The 18,855-nt window shown below is 41.5% G+C and overlaps 1 protein-coding gene across 1 annotated transcript in view; it reads right to left on the bottom strand.

The window, feature by feature from the left end:
* LOC144596308 (TBC1 domain family member 14-like) overlaps positions 1 to 17,353 on the bottom strand; it is a 75,881-nt gene extending 58,528 nt beyond the window's left edge. Inside the window, exons 1-2 of the mRNA XM_078404557.1 lie at positions 16,870 to 17,353; positions 10,271 to 11,000 (exon numbers count right to left, since the gene is read on the bottom strand). Coding sequence (XP_078260683.1) covers positions 10,271 to 11,000; positions 16,870 to 17,035 — 896 coding nt within the window. The 5' untranslated portion in view covers positions 17,036 to 17,353. The remainder of the gene's footprint in view (positions 1 to 10,270; positions 11,001 to 16,869) is intronic.
* Between the last annotated feature and the right edge of the window lie 1,502 nt (positions 17,354 to 18,855).

The raw sequence follows: 18,855 nt of genomic DNA, 5'->3' as shown, positions 1-18,855 counted from the left end.
TGTAAATAGCAGCGGTCCCAGCACCGAGCCTTGCGGCACCCCACTAGTCATTGCCTGCCATTCTGAGATTTTTTTATTTCAATTTTTATTTGAACAATTCAGAGAGATATTTAAAATTATTTTGGATTGTTCGACAACAAGCATGTTCCATTTGCACCGACATTAGGCTAATTTTGTCAGTCAGAAAATAAAGATATACATAATTTGACATGGTAAACAAACCTTAATAGTATTGTAATGAGTGGCATCAAAAGCACTCAAGATTGATCGGAACAACTATTAAAAGTGGAAAGGGGAAACTAGTTCTGCCATTCATAGGTATGAACGCATATACAAATGTTGGACTTTTGAATTTAATATAATGGGATTATATATAATTAGAATTAGAATTAATTATAATATAATAATATAATATATATAATATAATATAATATAATATAATATAATATAATATAATATAATATATAAAATATAATGGGAACAAGGAGCTTGTTGGTAAATAGAGATGTCCATGATTCCAGTGATGACTTATAAGCAATGAAACATGTTCAGAGTTTTAGAATATCAAGCCATGATCACAAGATTCAAAAGCAGAAAGATCAGTCACACGATAAAGAAAGAAGTCAATTGGCACCTTGAACCTACTCTGTAAAAATTGAGATTACCACCCAAATTTAAATTCCCACATAGGTCAAGAAGGGAATTTGAATTATCTTATCTGAATTGACCGTCAAGGTATTATGTTACTAGTCTAGTAAATTACCCCCATAAATAACATTATGGTACCATCACTGTAAACATAGGGCAAGAAAAACTTTATAAAGACTGGACTCTTTAGAATTCTATGTTTAGTGATTGAAGAAAACCTGAAGCAATCTAATTGTGCTGACTATTATTAACTGAAGGAAAAACAACAGGGGAACAAAGTCCACAAATGGGATTAGATCTATTAATTCAGTTTATGACAAATCCCGACTGACTATGCTATGCTTCCATAATAAAATCTGCATCTTTAAAAGCTTCAACCAAAAGCATTAAGTGACCCCAAGCTTTAGTTTGAGAGCACCAGAATTACTTGCTGTTCCTTTAAAACAGCGATGTTTATCGCATAAGAATAACATTGCCTTATACTATACTGTTTTACTAATAGAGTGAGGATATATGAGAGCCAATATATAAGAGTCCACATATGGGACAGCAGATGCAGTAGATGAGGTTGTAGGAGGTGCATGTAAATCTCTGCCTAACCTGAAAAGACTGTTGGGGTCCTTGGAAGGAGTCGAGGGAGGAGGTATAGGGACAGGTGTTGCCTCTCCTGCAGTTGCAGGGGAAAATACCTGAGGAAGGGGTGGTTTGGGATTAGTTAGCCAGGGGGTTACGGAGGAAATGGTCTCTGCAGCAAGCAGAAAGGGCGGAGATGGGAAGATGTGGCTAGTGATGGGATCCCGTTGGAGATGGCAAAAACAGGAGGATTATGTGCTGTATGTGACAGCTGATGGGGTGAAAGGAGAGAACTAGGGGGGAATGGGAGCAAGAGATTGTTCAATGTATTCTACAAAGAGGCAGGCATAGCTGGGGCCCATACAAATGCCCATGGCTACACCTTAGATTTGGAGGAAGGAGTCGTCGAAGGAGAAGTTGTTGAGAAGATTATGGGAAATTAAGTAAAAATTACTTCATATAGCATGTTAACTGACCCTTTGAAAAATTGCAAACAGTCCTCAGAATCCCCAGGACAGGCTCTACTCCAGAAAGGAATAGCCCATGTCTTCAGGTGTTTAAAAGGTGTTGAATAGGGAAGATGGGATGTGTGGGGGAGAAGGAATGGGGGATAGGTATTTTACTGTGTATTACAAGGAGTTTTCATTTTAAATGATTGAAATTAGTTTGATATCATCTGTTCAAATATTCACAAAACTTAAAACTTATTTAATCTCAAGTCAAATAAAAACTCCCTCAGAGAGCTTAGAAGTCCCAGTAACATCGCCCGCCCCGAATCGCGGGGCTTGGGTCGGCCCACTGCAGACCTTTCACCGTCCGGCGCGGCCTGTAATAGGCCGCGGGATTTTCCCCGCCCGGCGGGGGCTTCAATGACCATGGCAACTTCAACAGCCTGACCGCGGGAGAAGATGGCAGGGAAGAGAAAAGACATTCTGGCCTTCCATCACAGTGAGGAGGTGACTGGAGGAGACTCACTGCGATGGATGTTTCTTTTTTTGCTTTGTGTTGATTTGTGATTGTGTGTGTTATTGCTTATTTTTATTGTTCTTATTGTTGGACTATGGGTAACGGAATTTTGTCCAAAAGACTTGTTTTTTTGGATGACAATAAAGGCTATTCTGATTCTGAACATTAAATACCTCATTCGTCATTAATAAATGATATATGTCAACTTGTTTTAGATGAAAGAGATTAATTGATCCCAACGCCAAGAAATTAGAATGTCAGTTTTTAAAGTTTCAATATTCTTTAAATATACACTATGCTGTACTCAAAGTTACATAGAAACATAGAAAATAGGTGCAGGAGGAGGCCATTTGGCCCTTCGAGCCAGCACTGCCATTCATTGTGATCATGGCTGATCAAGTTGGGATGTCCTCAATTTTATCTACTATTGAAAAAACTAACAATAACAGTTACATTTGAAAGCCTTCCATGATGCACTAGACCACGAGTACAGACTTTGCTCATCTTGTATAAACAAACATTCCCAGAGCTATCAGGAGAAAATAAATGTCATATAGAAAACCAAAACTTTTAAATTTAAGGGAGTTGATTTCCAATGGTAGTGCACAAAACTCATTATTCAGCAAGTGTTTGTACACATTTGTGGTTAAAAGAGAAAGTGCTAAAAGAAAACCCAAGAGAATGAGGTATAATTAAACCACAGCCCGTCCATCCAAACTGAACCCATCAACACCTCGTTGCACATCTGCTTCGTGTTGAATGTGTATTTGATAAAACAGATTTGGATCTGATCAGGCAATGCTCAGTATTTAATCATGGTTACAGTGGTTCGTCTGGTATTACAATAGATGCCTTCCGATCTTGATAAATAATTGATTTTTTAAACCTGAAACAGATCAAGTGTATGGAATTGCTATTTTTACTGCAATGGTCAGGTATTGCATGGAAAATAATTTAAAGTACTAGAATGAGAGTTTAGTTTCCATTGGCTGTGGCCAAGTCACACGTTAATTTTGCATCCCATCAGGCCTCTAAAGTGAACAGTCAGTGAGGCACCTTGAGGTACTTCTGCACCCTCTGGTGGCAGTTTTAATATTTCTTGGTTAAAATGCTTGGCCAACATTTTCCTTTCACGTATTTGAAGGATATCATTCTAATGGCAGATTGCTAAATTATAGTTTATAATTTTAGGTCCAGGTTCATTATTGTCATGTGTAATAATGTACAGTGGAAAACCTTATTCCACATGCTATCCAATTAGATCAGGTAACACTTAAAGGGCCCCTATTCTCTCCTTACTCTTTTCCTTAATATTCGTAGAATCTCTTTGGTTTCTCCTTTACCTTATCTGCCAAAGCTATCATCCCCTTTTGCCCTCCTGGTGTCCCTCTTAAGTGTATTACTCGCCCAAGATGTCAGTTAAAGAGTAGCTAGGGTATTTAACTAAATTGCTTAGCTAATCAGAGAGTAAGACAGAACAGAAATGGGTCATTCAGTCCATCATGTCCATGCCTTCCGTTTTATTCACACAAATCCATAACCCTCATTGATATTCTTCTTTGCCTTGTTTTTAAGTGCTTGTTTAAATGTCACTGAAATGTTATACTCATCTGTGATACCAGCACCGAGTTTATCAGGCAGCAAGTTCTTAAAAATCAACCACTCGGGTAAAACTCTTTCACCTTACTGCCATGTTCTCTTGTTTTAGATGGCCCTGCCTTTGGTTAAAAAACCTCTATTTATGTACCTCTATCAGGTTAACCCCAAGTCTCCATGCTCCTGGAAAAATCACTCAGTCTATCCAATCTCCCCATAACTAAAGTCCTTCAATCCACAAAAGCTCAAGCAAAAGCACAAAACACATCCTTCCTATTGTCTGTGTGACTCCAAACTACAGACAATACTTCAAGTGTAGTAACCAGTGTCAAGTTTATCATATGCACAAGTACTGTGAGGTGAAGCTCCAGCATAACATCTTAATCTTTACATTCTCTACCCTAACCTACAAAGGCAAGCATGCCATATGTCTTCTTCACCACCTGTGTTGCCACTTTCAGGTACTCTGAGCTGAACCCCAGACTCTTTAAATCAACATTTCTCTGTACTTTATTATATACTGTAAAGGTCCTTCCCCTACTTTACTTGCCAAAATGCATCGCCTCCCATTTGTGAGGACTATATTCAATCCGCCACAGCTCTGCTTTCCATCTAACTTGTATCCCTGCTTTCTGCAACGCCACCAACGTTTGTGTCATATTTCCAACATTCACATCCAAGTCTATATCATAAACAAGTTCCAGCACCAATCTCTGTGGTATGCCACTAGTCAGTCATACAGCACAGAAACATAACGTTTAGCCCAACTCCTCCATGCCAACCAAGGCACCCCAACATGCTAGTCCCACCTGCCCTCTTTTGGCCCATATCCCTCTAAACCTTTCCTAACATGAAACTATCCAAATGTTGTTTAAATGTTGCGATAATACCTGCTTCATCTACCCCCTCTGGCAGCATGTTCCAAATACCTACAATCTCTGAAAAGGTTGCCCCTCAGGTTCCTATTAAATCTTTCTCATACTTTAAACCTGTGTCCTCTCTTTCTGATATCCCGACTCTGGATAAAAGACTCACCCCATCTATTCCCCTTATGATTTTACACAGCTCTAAAATCTCCCAGCCTCCTGCACTCCAAGGAATAAAGACCTAGCGTACTCGTCCTCTCCCAGGAGCTCAGGCCATCTAGTCCTGGCGACATTCTTGTCTGCACTCTTTCCAGATTAACACCATTCTTCCTATAGCAGGATGGCCAAAACTGAACACAATACTCTGCATGTGACCTCACTAACATGTTGTACAACTGTAACATAACATCTCAACGTCTATACTCAATAACCTGATTGACGAAGGCCAAAGTATCAAAAGCCTTCTTGACCATCCTATCTACCTGCCATGCCACTTTCAAGGAACTATGTACCAGCACTCCACTGCTGTACAATGCGCCACAGGGCCCTGCCATTCACCTTGAAAGCCCTGCCCTGGTTTGACTTCCTCTCACTTTTTTGCATTAATCTCCATCAGCCATTCCTCACCCCATTTGCTCAGCTGGATGAAGATCATGCCTTAATTATTGAAAATTGTCTTCACCATCTACGATACCACTCACTTTAGCATCATCTGCAAACTTACTAATCATGCATTGTACATTCTCATCCATTGGTCCATTGGTCCATTGGTCACAGACTTGCAACCAGAAAAGTATTCATCCTCACCCTTGCCACACAATACAAGCCAATTTTGGATCCAATTAGTCAGCTCATTTTCGATTGCATGCAGCTTACTTTGTGAGATATTATTAATTGCCCTACCAACATCCATATATAGCTTTACTGTCTACTATTCTGCATTCAACCTTCTAAGTTACTGCCTTTAAAAAAGTATTTTCCCCACACAAAGCCATACTGACTATCCCTGATCAGCCCCTAGGTTTCCATATGTACACTAATCCCATCCTTGGGATTTTCTCCATTAATTTCCCCATCACTGAGCCAGGGCTCACTGACCTGTCGTCATCAGGCTTCTCCCTTCTGCCCTAATTAAATAAAGTTATGACATTAACTATTTGGCATGTCATTTGATTTTTGAAAACCATCAGATTTGCCTCCATCTTGATGATTTGACCAAAACAATCTGGGAACTGCATTCACCTAAGCAACAGGTTATTAGTAATATTCTGAAAATTAAGCATTAAGTGAAAACCAACACAGACAACCTCACTAATTCCATTATATCCTTAAATACGTGCCAACAATTTAATCTGCTGTGTATACATATCTTCTAATATAAATCTCTGGCTCTTCACATAACAAAAACTCTTTCCACTACTTTCAATTTTTAACAACTTTCATTTCTATAACTTTCAATGCAACTATATTTGCATTGTTATATTTAGAGGAAAAAGTGCTTTATCTCAGCACAAAGCAAGCATGTGTTCTGCCCATGTTCTGTGAAATAGAGAACTGTGACTCAAAGGTAACAAAACAAGACAGTTCAACAAATGGACAGAGCTTTTCGCAGCAGAGATACATGTCAGCGCAATTAATTAAAAGGAGTTAGGTAAAATGTTTAGCGTTATGAACTGAAAAATACTGGAATTTGAGACCGAAATATAGTAAACCTACAGTCCAAGAGTAATACAATGATCTTATTGAATGTCGCTCGAGGCCACTTGGCCTGCCTTTACTATTTCTTAGATTCTTAATGGTAATACAAAGAAATGCCTTATCAGTTTACACTGTACACATGCTACAAATGTTAAAAATATGCCACTATAAAAGCCACTCGGCTGTCGACATATAGCAGGATATTCAACGCTGCCAGTTACTGCACTATCAACCTACCCATTATCAACACACAAATGGAAAGAGTCATTAACACAAACAAGCAGCGTGTATTTAACAATAACCTTGTCAAATGCTCACGTTGGGTGCCAACAGTACAATTCCACTATCGTCATCGTTACAGCCTCCTTCCAAACATGAACATAGGAAATGTATACTCTCGGTGAAGTGAAAGTGATTAATCTCAAGACAAAAAGGCAGTCCTTGAGATTATGGAGCATTTGGCAGAATACAGAACCAAGGAACCAGAGCATGACTGATGTGCGTAATACCAGGGGAAAATAACTCTCAAATTACATTTATTTAAAATTGCTCGCGATCAATCATTTGAAATGCTGAGACCCTGGTGAAGGTGATCATCAGAGCACGTCAGCCCCGCAATCTTCAGCAGCAATGACCTTCATTTCAACACAAGGTCATACACAAAGCTATTTGTTGATGAATGGAGCCAAATAATTAAACCAATATCAACTTGGAACAGCACAGGAACTTCAGCCCATATCTGTACCAAATTAAACTAATTCCTTCTGCCCATGTGATCCGTATCCCTCCATTCCCTGCATATTCATCTCTGGAGAAAAGGAACAGGCGATGTTTCAGGTCGACACCCTTCTTCAGAGATGCTGCCTGACCCACTCAGTTACTCCAGCATTTTGGGTCTATCTTTGGTATAAACCATCATCTGCAGTTGCTTGTTACACATCCTGCATATTCATGTTGCCTATCTAAAAGCCTCTTAAACCACAATCATATCTACTTCCTCCACCACCACCCTTGACAGCTTGGTCTAGGCACCTACAAATGCGGCAGTGTCACAGCAGTAAAGTTTCTGCCTAATGGCGCCAGAGACACGGGTTCAATCCTGATGACAGGTAGTGTCTGTACAGAGTTTGTATGTTCTCCCTGGTCCATGCATCTCCTTTAAACTTTACCCCTTGCACTTTAAAGCTATGCCATCTAGTATTCGACATTTCCACCCTGGAAAAAAAGGGTTTGAACATCTACCCTATCTATAACCCTCATAATTTTAAACACGTATCGACTCTCCACTTAGCCTCTGACTCCCCAGACAAAAACAAACCAAATATGTCCAAACTCTCCTTCCAGCTAGTGCCCTCTAATCCAGGCAGGATTCTGACAAGCCTTTTCTGCATCCTCACTAAAGCTGCCACATCCTTCCTGTATTGGGGTGACCAGAAATATACACAATACTGCAAAAGCAGCCCAACGAAAGTTTTATAAAGCTGCAGGGAAACAATCTTAAGCATCTCAGCAGACTTAAAATATCATAATTATATTAAATCTCGAAGTAGAGGACTATTCACTAAAATGCTGAAGCAGCCAAATCAAAAATGTGAATTACATTAAGTCACCCTCAACTCTCCAGCATCTACAAGGCATTTGAAATGCAATGACACAGATGCTGTTCTTTTGTAGAAACATGGGAAAATAAAAGGATTTGGCCCGATGAACACATTCTACCATTCAATATGATCATGGCTGACCCCTTTCTAACACAATATTCCCCAATCTCTTCCCATATTTCTTGATACATTGTGTCCAAAAGTCTATTTCGCAAAATATATTGAGCAAGTTTGCTCCACCGTGTTTCACTCTGAGAAAAATGATTTCTCATCTATCTCTTGCATTTTCATCCCACTATTGATGAATGGCTAACCTATCTGTGGTTCTGAGATTTCAATCTCCTTACTTTTTAAATGGAGAATTACATTTGCTGCCCTCCAGTCTGCAGGAACAATTTCATAACCCACTTCATGACCCACCATTTCAATGGCCATCTCTTTCAGTGCTCTGGTTGCAGATTACTAACCCCTGAGCATTTATCAACTTTCAGTCCTATTCATTTTCCAAGCCCACTTTTAAAAAATGAAAACAAATTTAATTGAACCTTGTATCAGATTCTTGGTACACTTCCATTGTTATTTACATCGTATTTGTCTGCATGCTCTGTTATAATTTCCCCAATTTTGATTGTGAAGGACTTAAATGGATCTTATTAATTTTAGATATTTGTAGAAATGTTTAGTCTGCTTATGTTCCTTGCAATCTTATTCTGATAATCTATTTTCAAATTACAGCAATCTCTTGGTCTTTTTGCAGAATTCTAATTGCTCAGAATCCTCTGGCTGGCAACTACATCTGGCGGCACTGCATGACCTTACCTTCCACTTTGAATACTATGCCCAATTTATTTTATTACCCATTCTTCAGTTGCTTTTCCTTTTGTGTTTTTGTGCTAGAAAGGAACATAACTACTGCAACCCTATGTTCATTCCTTAAATGTTAGCCATTGCCTCTGCCATTGTGCCTTTCAATGAAGCTCCCCAATCTCTACTAGCCAATCTACTCCTCGCTTCCTCGGCTTTCCATTTAGATTTAGAACATAAGCTGCAGTTTGAATTCCACCACTTTCTATCTTAATGATCTATCACGATTATAAATCTTTCACATATTACTTTGTACAGAAAGATCATAAAATCAGTACACACCACTGAAAGAGGCCAATTAGTTCCTTGTGTCCATGTCAGCTCATACATTAACACTTCATTATTGTACCAAAAATATTTCCCTCAACATTATAATTACTAAAGATAGAAAAAATGCTGCAGTTACTCAGCAGGTCAGGAAGCATCTCTGGAGAAAGTTTCAGGTCGGAACCCTTCCTCAGCCTCAATATAGAGGAGTGAGGATGGGTGACGAACTGGAAGTCCAGGACAAATCAGGGCCAGCAAAAGATCACCTCAAGCAGCATGGTTCCAAATGTTGACTTGGATCTGTGTGATCCCAAGAGGAATATGTTGTTGTGAACTGTGGAACTGGTTAACTGACAGTGGAAGGAGGGAGGGGGGGGGGGGGGGGGGGGGGGGGAGGAGGGTGCATGTTGATGTTACTTTAAATGAGAGAATTCAACATTCACGCCACAGGGTTGTCAGCTACCCAAGCAAAATATGAGGTGCTGTCCCTCCAATTTGCATATGGCCTCACTCTGGCAATGGAGGTGGCCCAGGACTGAAAGAACAGTATGGGAATGGGAAAGGGAGTTAAAATAGTTAGCAATAGAGATCCAGTAGGCCCTGACAAACCGAGCGGAAGTGTTCAGTGACATGGTCGCCGAGTCTATGCTTAGTCTCCCCTACATCGGGAGCACTGGTTAATTTTCATCCGGTTAATATTAATTACTAACCCGATATGTACAGTACTTATCATTGCTTATCATTGCCACTCGTTGCTATTTCTTACGTCAAACAAAATTGACATTAACTCCATGTCACTGAACACTTCCAGTCAAAATAATTTCTTATCACTGCTCTGGTATCCTTATCAATAGCAATACAGACAAACCTTTTGTTTCTGCCTGTTCTTCCTAAAAATCCCCAGCTTTGGACACCCTGCAGCTTTATTTCCACAATCAAAATTAGATCAGTGCCATTTATTTTAATTGTACCATTACTTTGCTAATTGCAAATGTTGCAATCATTTAAATATTGCACCTTTAGATTTACCACTTTAACATTTTATTGAATTGAATCCAACGCTCAATACAGAACACCTTTCTCATGGTTATTGACACAAGATAACAAGAAAAATATTCATATGAACACAACACCTTCGCCCCTGCTCAAACTGTAAGAATAATGTTTTAAAAGACAAATAGTGCATTATACCTGGTAAAAAAACTGGCAAGGGTACCAAATTTTTTGTATTTGGTCTCGTGTTCTGAAGATCCATCTGCTCGCATGGAAGTGTCTCTGGAAGAATTTAGACTGATGTCTGTGAACTGTGCCTCATCAGTTTCCAGAGTTACAATTGCACTGGAATCACTGGTCACCAGACTATCTAAAATATCCTCATTACTAACAGACAGAGTTGTGGATAGTTCCGTACTCAGGCTTGAAATACTGCTTACAGATATCTCATCAGCTTTGTTTACTCCTCTGGCAGATGGACTGTACAGCTTCACATTATCATAACCAGAGCGAGGGAACGTTGAGGATTTTTGTAATGCATTGTCGGTCTCCAGTCGTATAGCCGGTGAGCACACACCAGGTGGGAGACTACCTGAACCTTGTCCGTGTTTGTCGTGTGAATATCCAGCGCACCGGGATGAGTCAATATTGTTTGTTTTGACGTTTAACACACCACATTGGATGGGTTCTGGATTTCCAACTTCTAGCGTGGGAATACCAGAGTCTTCTGAATTAAGGCTATTACTGTCTTCATATCTGGAACAGTGCAAATTGTGCTTGTACGTTGGAACGGACAAAGACCACATTGTTTTCACTTCACAGTTTTGAAAATTTACAACTTCACAACTGTCAACACACTGTCCAACAGGAGTCATAAAGTTGGTCCATACACTGTCCTCCAATATCTTAGGCGTGCTGCTTTGTGTACCTAAAAAAAAAGAAAACATAACACTGAATGTTGGATTTTGAACAAAAATCAGAGAACTAAAAACTATGATACAATGTTAACAAACACTTGCATTGTAGAAATATATTTTCATACCAAACTGATAAAGCATGACCATTGCACAAAAACCATTAAGTCAAGGTGCTAATCTAAAAAAATAATTGTCATTCCAAATAATTTAAACAAAATGAAAGTGACATTTTTTTTTGCTTCCAATGACAATATTAAGCACAAAAGCTTGAAAAAGTTATTACGATTAATGCATTAAAGAAAAAGCACAAGTGGAGTGTATTAACCCAGACTATTGAGACAACATTAGCAGGCATTGTCAAAATAAGACCATGTGTAGCAAGTTGAAAAAGTCCCAACGTAGTTGTCTTGGTACGAAAATCATACATTTTCAGGGAAGGATCAGTGCAGTGCAAAAACAAATGAAATCAATTCAAAATGTCATCTTCCCAGATTACTACCAATATTTCTTACATAAATTGTAACAACTTTGCGATTAACATGCAAACAAAGAACCCCAAAAGCTACTGTAAGTTGCTTGTGATATTTTTCATTAACAAAAGCTCCCTGTGGAGTACAATGATAGAGCATTGGTGTGGCAGATCCACAGCCGTTAAACTGGGAATTTCGTTCACAGTGCTGAACCTAACACAGCAATTGCTTTCCCATTCCTACAGATCCAGAGATGGCTGCAAGGAACAAAAGCAAGTTTCAGTTCATTTATACTAATAAAATTGTTTTAGCTTATTGAAATGTTTAAATGCATGTTTATAAGTTTTTAAGTCAAGGGGTATGGGGAGAAGGCAGGAACAGGGTACTGATTGAGGATGATCAGCCATGATCACATTGAATGGTGGTGCTGGCTCAAAGGGCCGAATGGCCTACTCTGCACCTGTTGTCTATGCGTCGATGTGCATTTTATTGTTTTAATGCCAAAGTTAATTTTCAGGTGGTTTAGTTTTGATGTACCACTGGAGGATATTGATATCTACAAAATGTTACCATTGCAGAGCGGCACATTTCAGGATCAACCCTCAAGAAATCCACTGAACTTAATAATGGGGATTGTGTATAGGCAAGTGGTAAACAGTAGTGGATCGCAACTTGTAGGCAATTCTTGGCAGATCAATTGGAACCACATTTTGCACTTGGCCAAACCACAGCCAATGAGAAATGCTGAATATGGATTGTTGGAAGAAAGATGTGCAAGGAACTGCAGATTTTGGTTTAAACCGACGATAGACACAAAAAGCTGGAGTAACTCAGCGGGACAGGCAGTATCTCTGGGGAGAAGGAATGGGTGACGCTCCAGGTCGAGACCCTTAATCAGTAGAAAGATGTTCTATTTGTTCATCTTGACAATGATAATGTACTAAAAGCATCCTTATGCAAAGAATTCATCTTAAATATTGATTCCAAATATAAATAACCAGTTTATGAGAAGCATGACGAGCCATTTGATTTTTTTTACTCTAAAAAGTCACTAATCGTTTTCATTACTCCAAACTCCCTCTTTGGCTGTACAATACTCTTAGATCTTGATTGCAAAGTACTTTGTCTATTTCTGTATCAATGAGGAACTTGACCCCATGACTGTTATTTCCTTCCTTCCTGTTGAATTCGTACAAGAGTCTAATGACCTGCTGTTGACATTGAATGGCATTAATATCCTGGGGGATTACCACTGACCAGAACTAAAGAAAACAAGCCACCAAAATACAGTGGTTACAAGAGCAGGCCAAAGGATGCATATCTTTGCCAAGTGACTTATCTCCTAACACCCCAAAGTCTTTCAACAAGGCACATCAGCAGCATGGTGTTATTCTCTCCACTTATCTTGGATGAGTGCAGCTCCAACATTATTCAAAAAGTTTAATATTCTCCAGAGCAAAACCCTCCCTTCAATCCCCATTAATCACCCTAAACACCATTCCTTCCACCTTCAGCGCATTGTGACTGCAGTACATACCATTTACAAAATGCATTGCAGTCATGAGTCAAAGTTACTTGGACCACATCTTCCCAAATTCTGATCATGATCAAGAGCAGCAGATGCAGGGGAAGACCACCACCTGCAGGTTCCCCTTAAAGTCACACACTCTCCTGACTTGGAAATATGTCACCAATCCTTAATCGCTTCTGGACCCTAAGCAGGAAACAACTTCTCCCAACACGAGTAGGTGGGAACTGCAGATGCTGGTGTAAACCGAAGATAGACACAAAAAAACAGAACAAGCAGCATCTCTGGAGAGAAAGAATGGGTGATGTTTCAGGTCTTGAGCCTTGAAGACATGCTAAAGACATATATACTAAATCCTATTACTTCTTTATTCTATCCATTGCAAGCTGACAATATCAACTATAACCTTAATGAAGACCCTACTAGTTAACTGTCATTAGTTTGAAAAGTAATTGGTCACTGCCGTGCTCTGCTTTATATATCAGTCAAGCTTCTATCTGCAAACCCACTCAGGCACAATTTTGCTAATTTGGTTTTGACTCTTTGAAATGCCTAATTTAACCAAGGAATTCTGAACATTCAAAGGTTCTAAAAGGAAACATTTCAATGATTAGACTATGAAAAGCTATGTTAATAAGAAATGCTGATTCACTATGGCCTAAGGGATATCCCAAAGTACATTCATACTACCAGCTTACTGTTAATACATAGAGATTATAATTCTCCACCAACACAACAGGGAAATCCTAAAGTAAAGACCTACAAAGACAAACAAAGCAAGACTCTCTCTTCAGAGATTATTTATCAAATATATTTAAGGTTTCAAAATACTAGACTGTAAATTATGTGCAAAGATAGCAAGGTAACAAATGTTAGTTGAGTGAAAAAATTAATAGGTCAAAAATAAAAAGAATGTTTCATGGGAATAAAAATCCAGTGTCATTGCTTCATCACTTTCAAATACCACATTAGAGAAACTCATTACTTTGCCATGATAAAGTAATGTTCACCACTATCCTCTCAATTTCTATATAATTCACACAGTTTAATCAATACATAACAAAGCAGTATGAGAGTTTATATGTATTTTGGTTGAATTTAGTTAGATTCAACATCCTGGGATTATCTTCCTCCAGAAACCTAAATGAACCACCCAGATAATTTAGAGTCTCTGTCAAATGACTCACCTCTTAACACTCAAAACCTTTCTACCATCTAAAAAGTACAATTAAAAAGCGAGGGAATATTGACTGTTGCCTGGATTAATATAGCTGCAATAACACACATTTCATTTCTTCTATATCTCTCTACATCACTGTCAAAATCTCTCGTTTCCTTTTCCCCACACTGGTCTGAAGAAGGGTCTCGACCCAAAAGGTCACCCATTCCTTCTCTCCAGAGATGCTGCCTGGATGAGTTACTCCAGCATTTTGTGTCTATTTTCGGTTTAAACCAGCATCTGCAGTTCCTTCCACACATACACATAACACACAAGAAACTAGGAAGAAGGTAGTTTGCTTGACTGGCACTCTATCCAGCACCCTAACGCCAAGAATGCATCATCTACAAAATGCACTTAAGTACATGCTAGGCTACTCCAACGGCATCCCCAAAACCCGTGGCCTGTGTCAACCAAGGACAACAAGCACATGGGAACACCATAGCATGCAAAAGGCAAAGTACTGGAAGAAAGTACACAAAGTGCTGGAGTAACTCAGCAGATCAGACAGTTTTTTCTAAAGACCATGAATAGGTTACTTTCAGGCTAGGACTTTTCTTCAGACTGATTGTAAGGGGGATGGTTGGGCAGAAGGTTGGGAGAGAAGATAGGGCAGGGGAGCTTTTTGATAGACAGATGGTTGGACAAACTCCAGACATGCAAAGGCAGAAGTTGTGAGACAAATGGATTGAAGAGTTATGAACTGTGAAGCCCAAGGAGGGCATGTGGGCAAAGGTTGAGGGAAGAAACAGGGGGTGTGTGTCCTGGTGGATATGTGGGGGGAAGGGGAGGTTGTTAGAGGTTACTTAATATTGTTGAATTCAAGGTTCATACCATTGAGTCGAGTTGTAAACTGCCCAAGTGGAATATGAGGTGTTGTTCCTCCAGTTTGAGTGTAGCCTCACTCTTGCAATGGGGGAGGCCCCGAATGGAAAGGGTTGTATGGGAAGGGGATATAAAAAGGTTAGCAACCAGGAGATCCAATAGGCGTTGGCAGACAAAGCACAAGAGTTCTGTAACTTCAAATGCAGTAGATCAGGTTAGATGAGGTGCACGTAAACCTCTGTCTCAACTGAAGGACTGCTGGGATCCTTGAATGGTGGCGAGGGAGGAGGTATAGGGACAGGTGTTACAGCTATCAGCAAGACAAAGGAGATTGTGATCAACTTCAGGAAGTGAAGCAGTACCCATACCACAGCATACATTAGCAGCACCGAAGTAGAGATAGTTGAAAGCTTCAAGATCCTAGGAGTAAATATTACCCGCAACTTGTCCTGGACCAGCCATATCGATGCCTCACTTCCTCAGAAGTCTTAGGAAATTTGGCATGTCCCCGACAACTCTCACAAACTTCAACAGATGCTCCGTCTGAAGCATTTCATTGGGTTGCATTGCAACAGGGCTGGGGAATAACTCCATCCAAGACCACAAGAAATTGCAGAGAACTGTGGACGCAGCCCAGGCCATCACGCAAACCAATCTCCTTTTCCATGGACTCCATTTATTCCTCACACTGCCTCAACAATGTCAGCAGCATAATCAAGGACGCGTCTCACCCCGGACACTCCCTCTTCTCCTCTCTTCTCGAAGAGGTATAGAAGTGTGAAAACGCATGCCTCCAGATTTAGCGAGTTCCTTCCCAGCCATTATCAGGCAATTGAACCATCTTACCAACAACTACAAAGCAGTCCTGTAATACCATCTACCTCACTGGAGGCCTTGCACTATTTTTAAAATCAGATTTTACTGGACTTTATCTTGCACTAAATGTTATTCCCTTTATCCTGTATTTGTACACTGTGGATGACTTGATTATAATCATGTATAGTCTTTCTGCTCACTAGATGTGACACAACAAAAATGCTTTTCATTGTACCTTGGTACACATGACAATGAACTAAACAATAATTTAAACAGGCTTTTTATTATATTCTGACTCACTGAAGAACGAAGAAGCACAACATTCCAAACATACCTTCCACCACGACAAACGACCAATTTTAATCAAATCAGCTCCAACCCTTATTTTATCTACTTACCACTTACATAACTGTAAGAGGTAGATTATGGGCCGTTTACAGCCACCTGGGAAGGCAGACTGGGAGGAAAGGGGGATGGACGCCGAGATGTCAAAACAGCAGAAGGGGGTGTCATCGGAGATTGAGAAGGGAGGTGACCATGGAAGACTGAACTTGTTGCTGGTGGAGAGGGACTGGAATGGAGAGATGGGGTCCGGAGTGGGCAATGAAGGGGCGGAACGGGAGATCCGGTGGGAGCAATGAAGATGTAATCCGGAGGAGGCAACAGAGGTGGAAGAGAGGAGGCAGAGGGAGTTATAGAGGCGGAAAGAGATAATCCGAATGGGAAGCGGGGGTCCGGAGGCAAAAAAGGTGGAAGCAAAGGGACGAAAAGCCAGTGAAGGGGAGGGAATGTGGAGGAACGGCGGGGCGGCGCGACCAGAAGGCGTGAACGGGGAGGGCTGGGCCGGAGACGGCGAGGCAAGGCGAGGGGCGGCGGTGGAGGGCGAGGGGCGGCGGTGGAGGGCGAGGGGCGGCGGTGGAGGGCGAGGGGCGGCGGTGGAGGGCGAGGGGCGGCGGTGGAGGGCGAGGGGCGGCGGTGGAGGGCGCTCCCAGGGCCGGGCCGGGGCTCTGCTCTGGACTCACCTTCAAGAGCCTCGGCGAGGAACCGGGGCCTGCGGGAGGGGGTCGGTCCGGGTCCGGGGTCGGGGTCGGGGGAGTCGCTTTGGTCGTCATGAGGTGGGTCTGCGTCGGGCGCCGCTCGGGCTCGGTCTCGGCCGGGTCCTGCTGGGTCGCGGGAGGGGCCTTCCATGGGCCCCGGTGCGGTGCTGCGGTGCTGCTGATGCACGGGGGTGGCTCGGCTCGGCTCGGCTCCCGGTGCGGTGCTGCGGGCTGGCTGCGCTCAGCTGGGGGCCGCGGTGCCGATGTGGACGCGGGCGCGGACGTGTCGCTGCTTCTCTCTCCACCGCCGCCTCCTCTTTCTCCCCGCCGCCGCCATGTTGAAGCCTTGTTGACGTCACGTGGACAGCGCGATCAATCGAGCGTCGGGATCATCGATCCCCTCAGACCGGAGCAATCGATAGATCGGCGCAAGGTGTGGGAAGGAACGGCAGCCCAGCCCAGCCCAGACAGACCTGTCCGTCACAGGCTGCCGGAGTCACTCAGCGGCACAGGCAGGCAGCGTCCCTGCAGAGAAGCAATGGGTGACGTATGCAGACAGGTCATCACACACTTTGGCGTAACTTTGTTGATTACTGCAGGAAGCAAACCGTGGGTTGTTTTTAAATTATTGCATCGTATGGGAGGCGCATTCCCAATCTCGTTGTACCCCTGTACAATGACAATAAAGATATATTGTATTGTATGTGCTATACAAATAAACTTGACTTGACAATGAAAGTGTTGTTGCAACAGTCAGAGGGAGCAACAGTTTCTGTAGACAACCCCAAAACAAGGCTGGAAAAACTCAGCGGGTCAGGCAGCACTGATCTGTCAGGGGGCTCTGATCTGTTCTCAACCTTTCCATATCCCTAGTTACCCTCTCCCTGACTCTCGGTCTGAAGAAGGGTCTCGACACGAAACGTCACCAATTCCTTCTCTGCAGAGATGCTGCCTGTTCCGCGGAGTTACTCCAGCATTTTGCGTCTATCTTCGGTGTAAACCAGCATCTGCAGTTCCTTCCCACAAAAGAGCATTTTATTGTCATATATCCCAGAACGGAACAATGAAATTCTTAATTGCATCAGCACAAGTATCTGTAAACAAGAAAGTGCAGATGCTGGTTCACATAAAAAGATAGAAAGCGCTGGAGTAACCCGAGAGATGCTGCCTGATCACGTACATGAATACGACAAGTTTGGATGGACGTGGACCAAGCGCAGGCAGGTGGGACTAGTGTAGCTGGGACATGTTGGCCGATGTGGGCAAGTTGGGCCGAAGGGCCTGTTTCCACACTGTATCACTCTATGACCCGCTAAATTACTCTAGCATTTTGTGTCTATTATCAGCTCGGAGTTTAGTTGGGAGTTGTAGTGTTCAATAGTCTGATGGTTGTTGGAAAGAAGCTGTTCCTGATACTGGATGTTACAGTTTTCAGCTCCCAGGACAATGCTAAATGCAATGATTTCAGACACAGGTAGTTCTGGCGTAACACGAGAGTTGTGTTGCCAAGGAAACTAGTGTGATAGAAAATTGCATGATAAAAGCAACTATGTCTAACCATGCACCCTACATCATCAATCGTGTTGTATGTAAACATGGATATAACATGGAAACAGGTAGCAGAATTAACTATAACCAACCTGTCAAATCAAGAGTGTTTAATTACAGACACAAGCATCTGCAGACAATGGTTTACAGAAAAAGTCAAAGTGCTGGAGTAACTCAGCAGATCAGACAGCATCTCTGGAGAACATGGATAACTGGCATTTTAGGTCGGGACCTTCAGAGTGTTTAATTGTCATATGTAACGACAATGGAATAATGTAATTCTTACTTTGTACTTGCAGCAGGCTAACAGGCCTGCAAACACAATGCACAAAGATAGCAAATAATAAACAAAAGTCAATAAATTAATAACCCCAATATTCATGCAAGAATCCCAAAGTCTTTAGTGCAACCAAAGACAGTACA

Source organism: Rhinoraja longicauda, chromosome 1, assembly GCF_053455715.1.
Source record: "Rhinoraja longicauda isolate Sanriku21f chromosome 1, sRhiLon1.1, whole genome shotgun sequence".
NCBI classification, from domain to species: domain Eukaryota; kingdom Metazoa; phylum Chordata; class Chondrichthyes; order Rajiformes; family Arhynchobatidae; genus Rhinoraja; species Rhinoraja longicauda.
The sequence above is the reverse complement of the archived record's forward strand: the minus strand, read 5'-3'. Positions and strand labels throughout refer to the sequence as shown.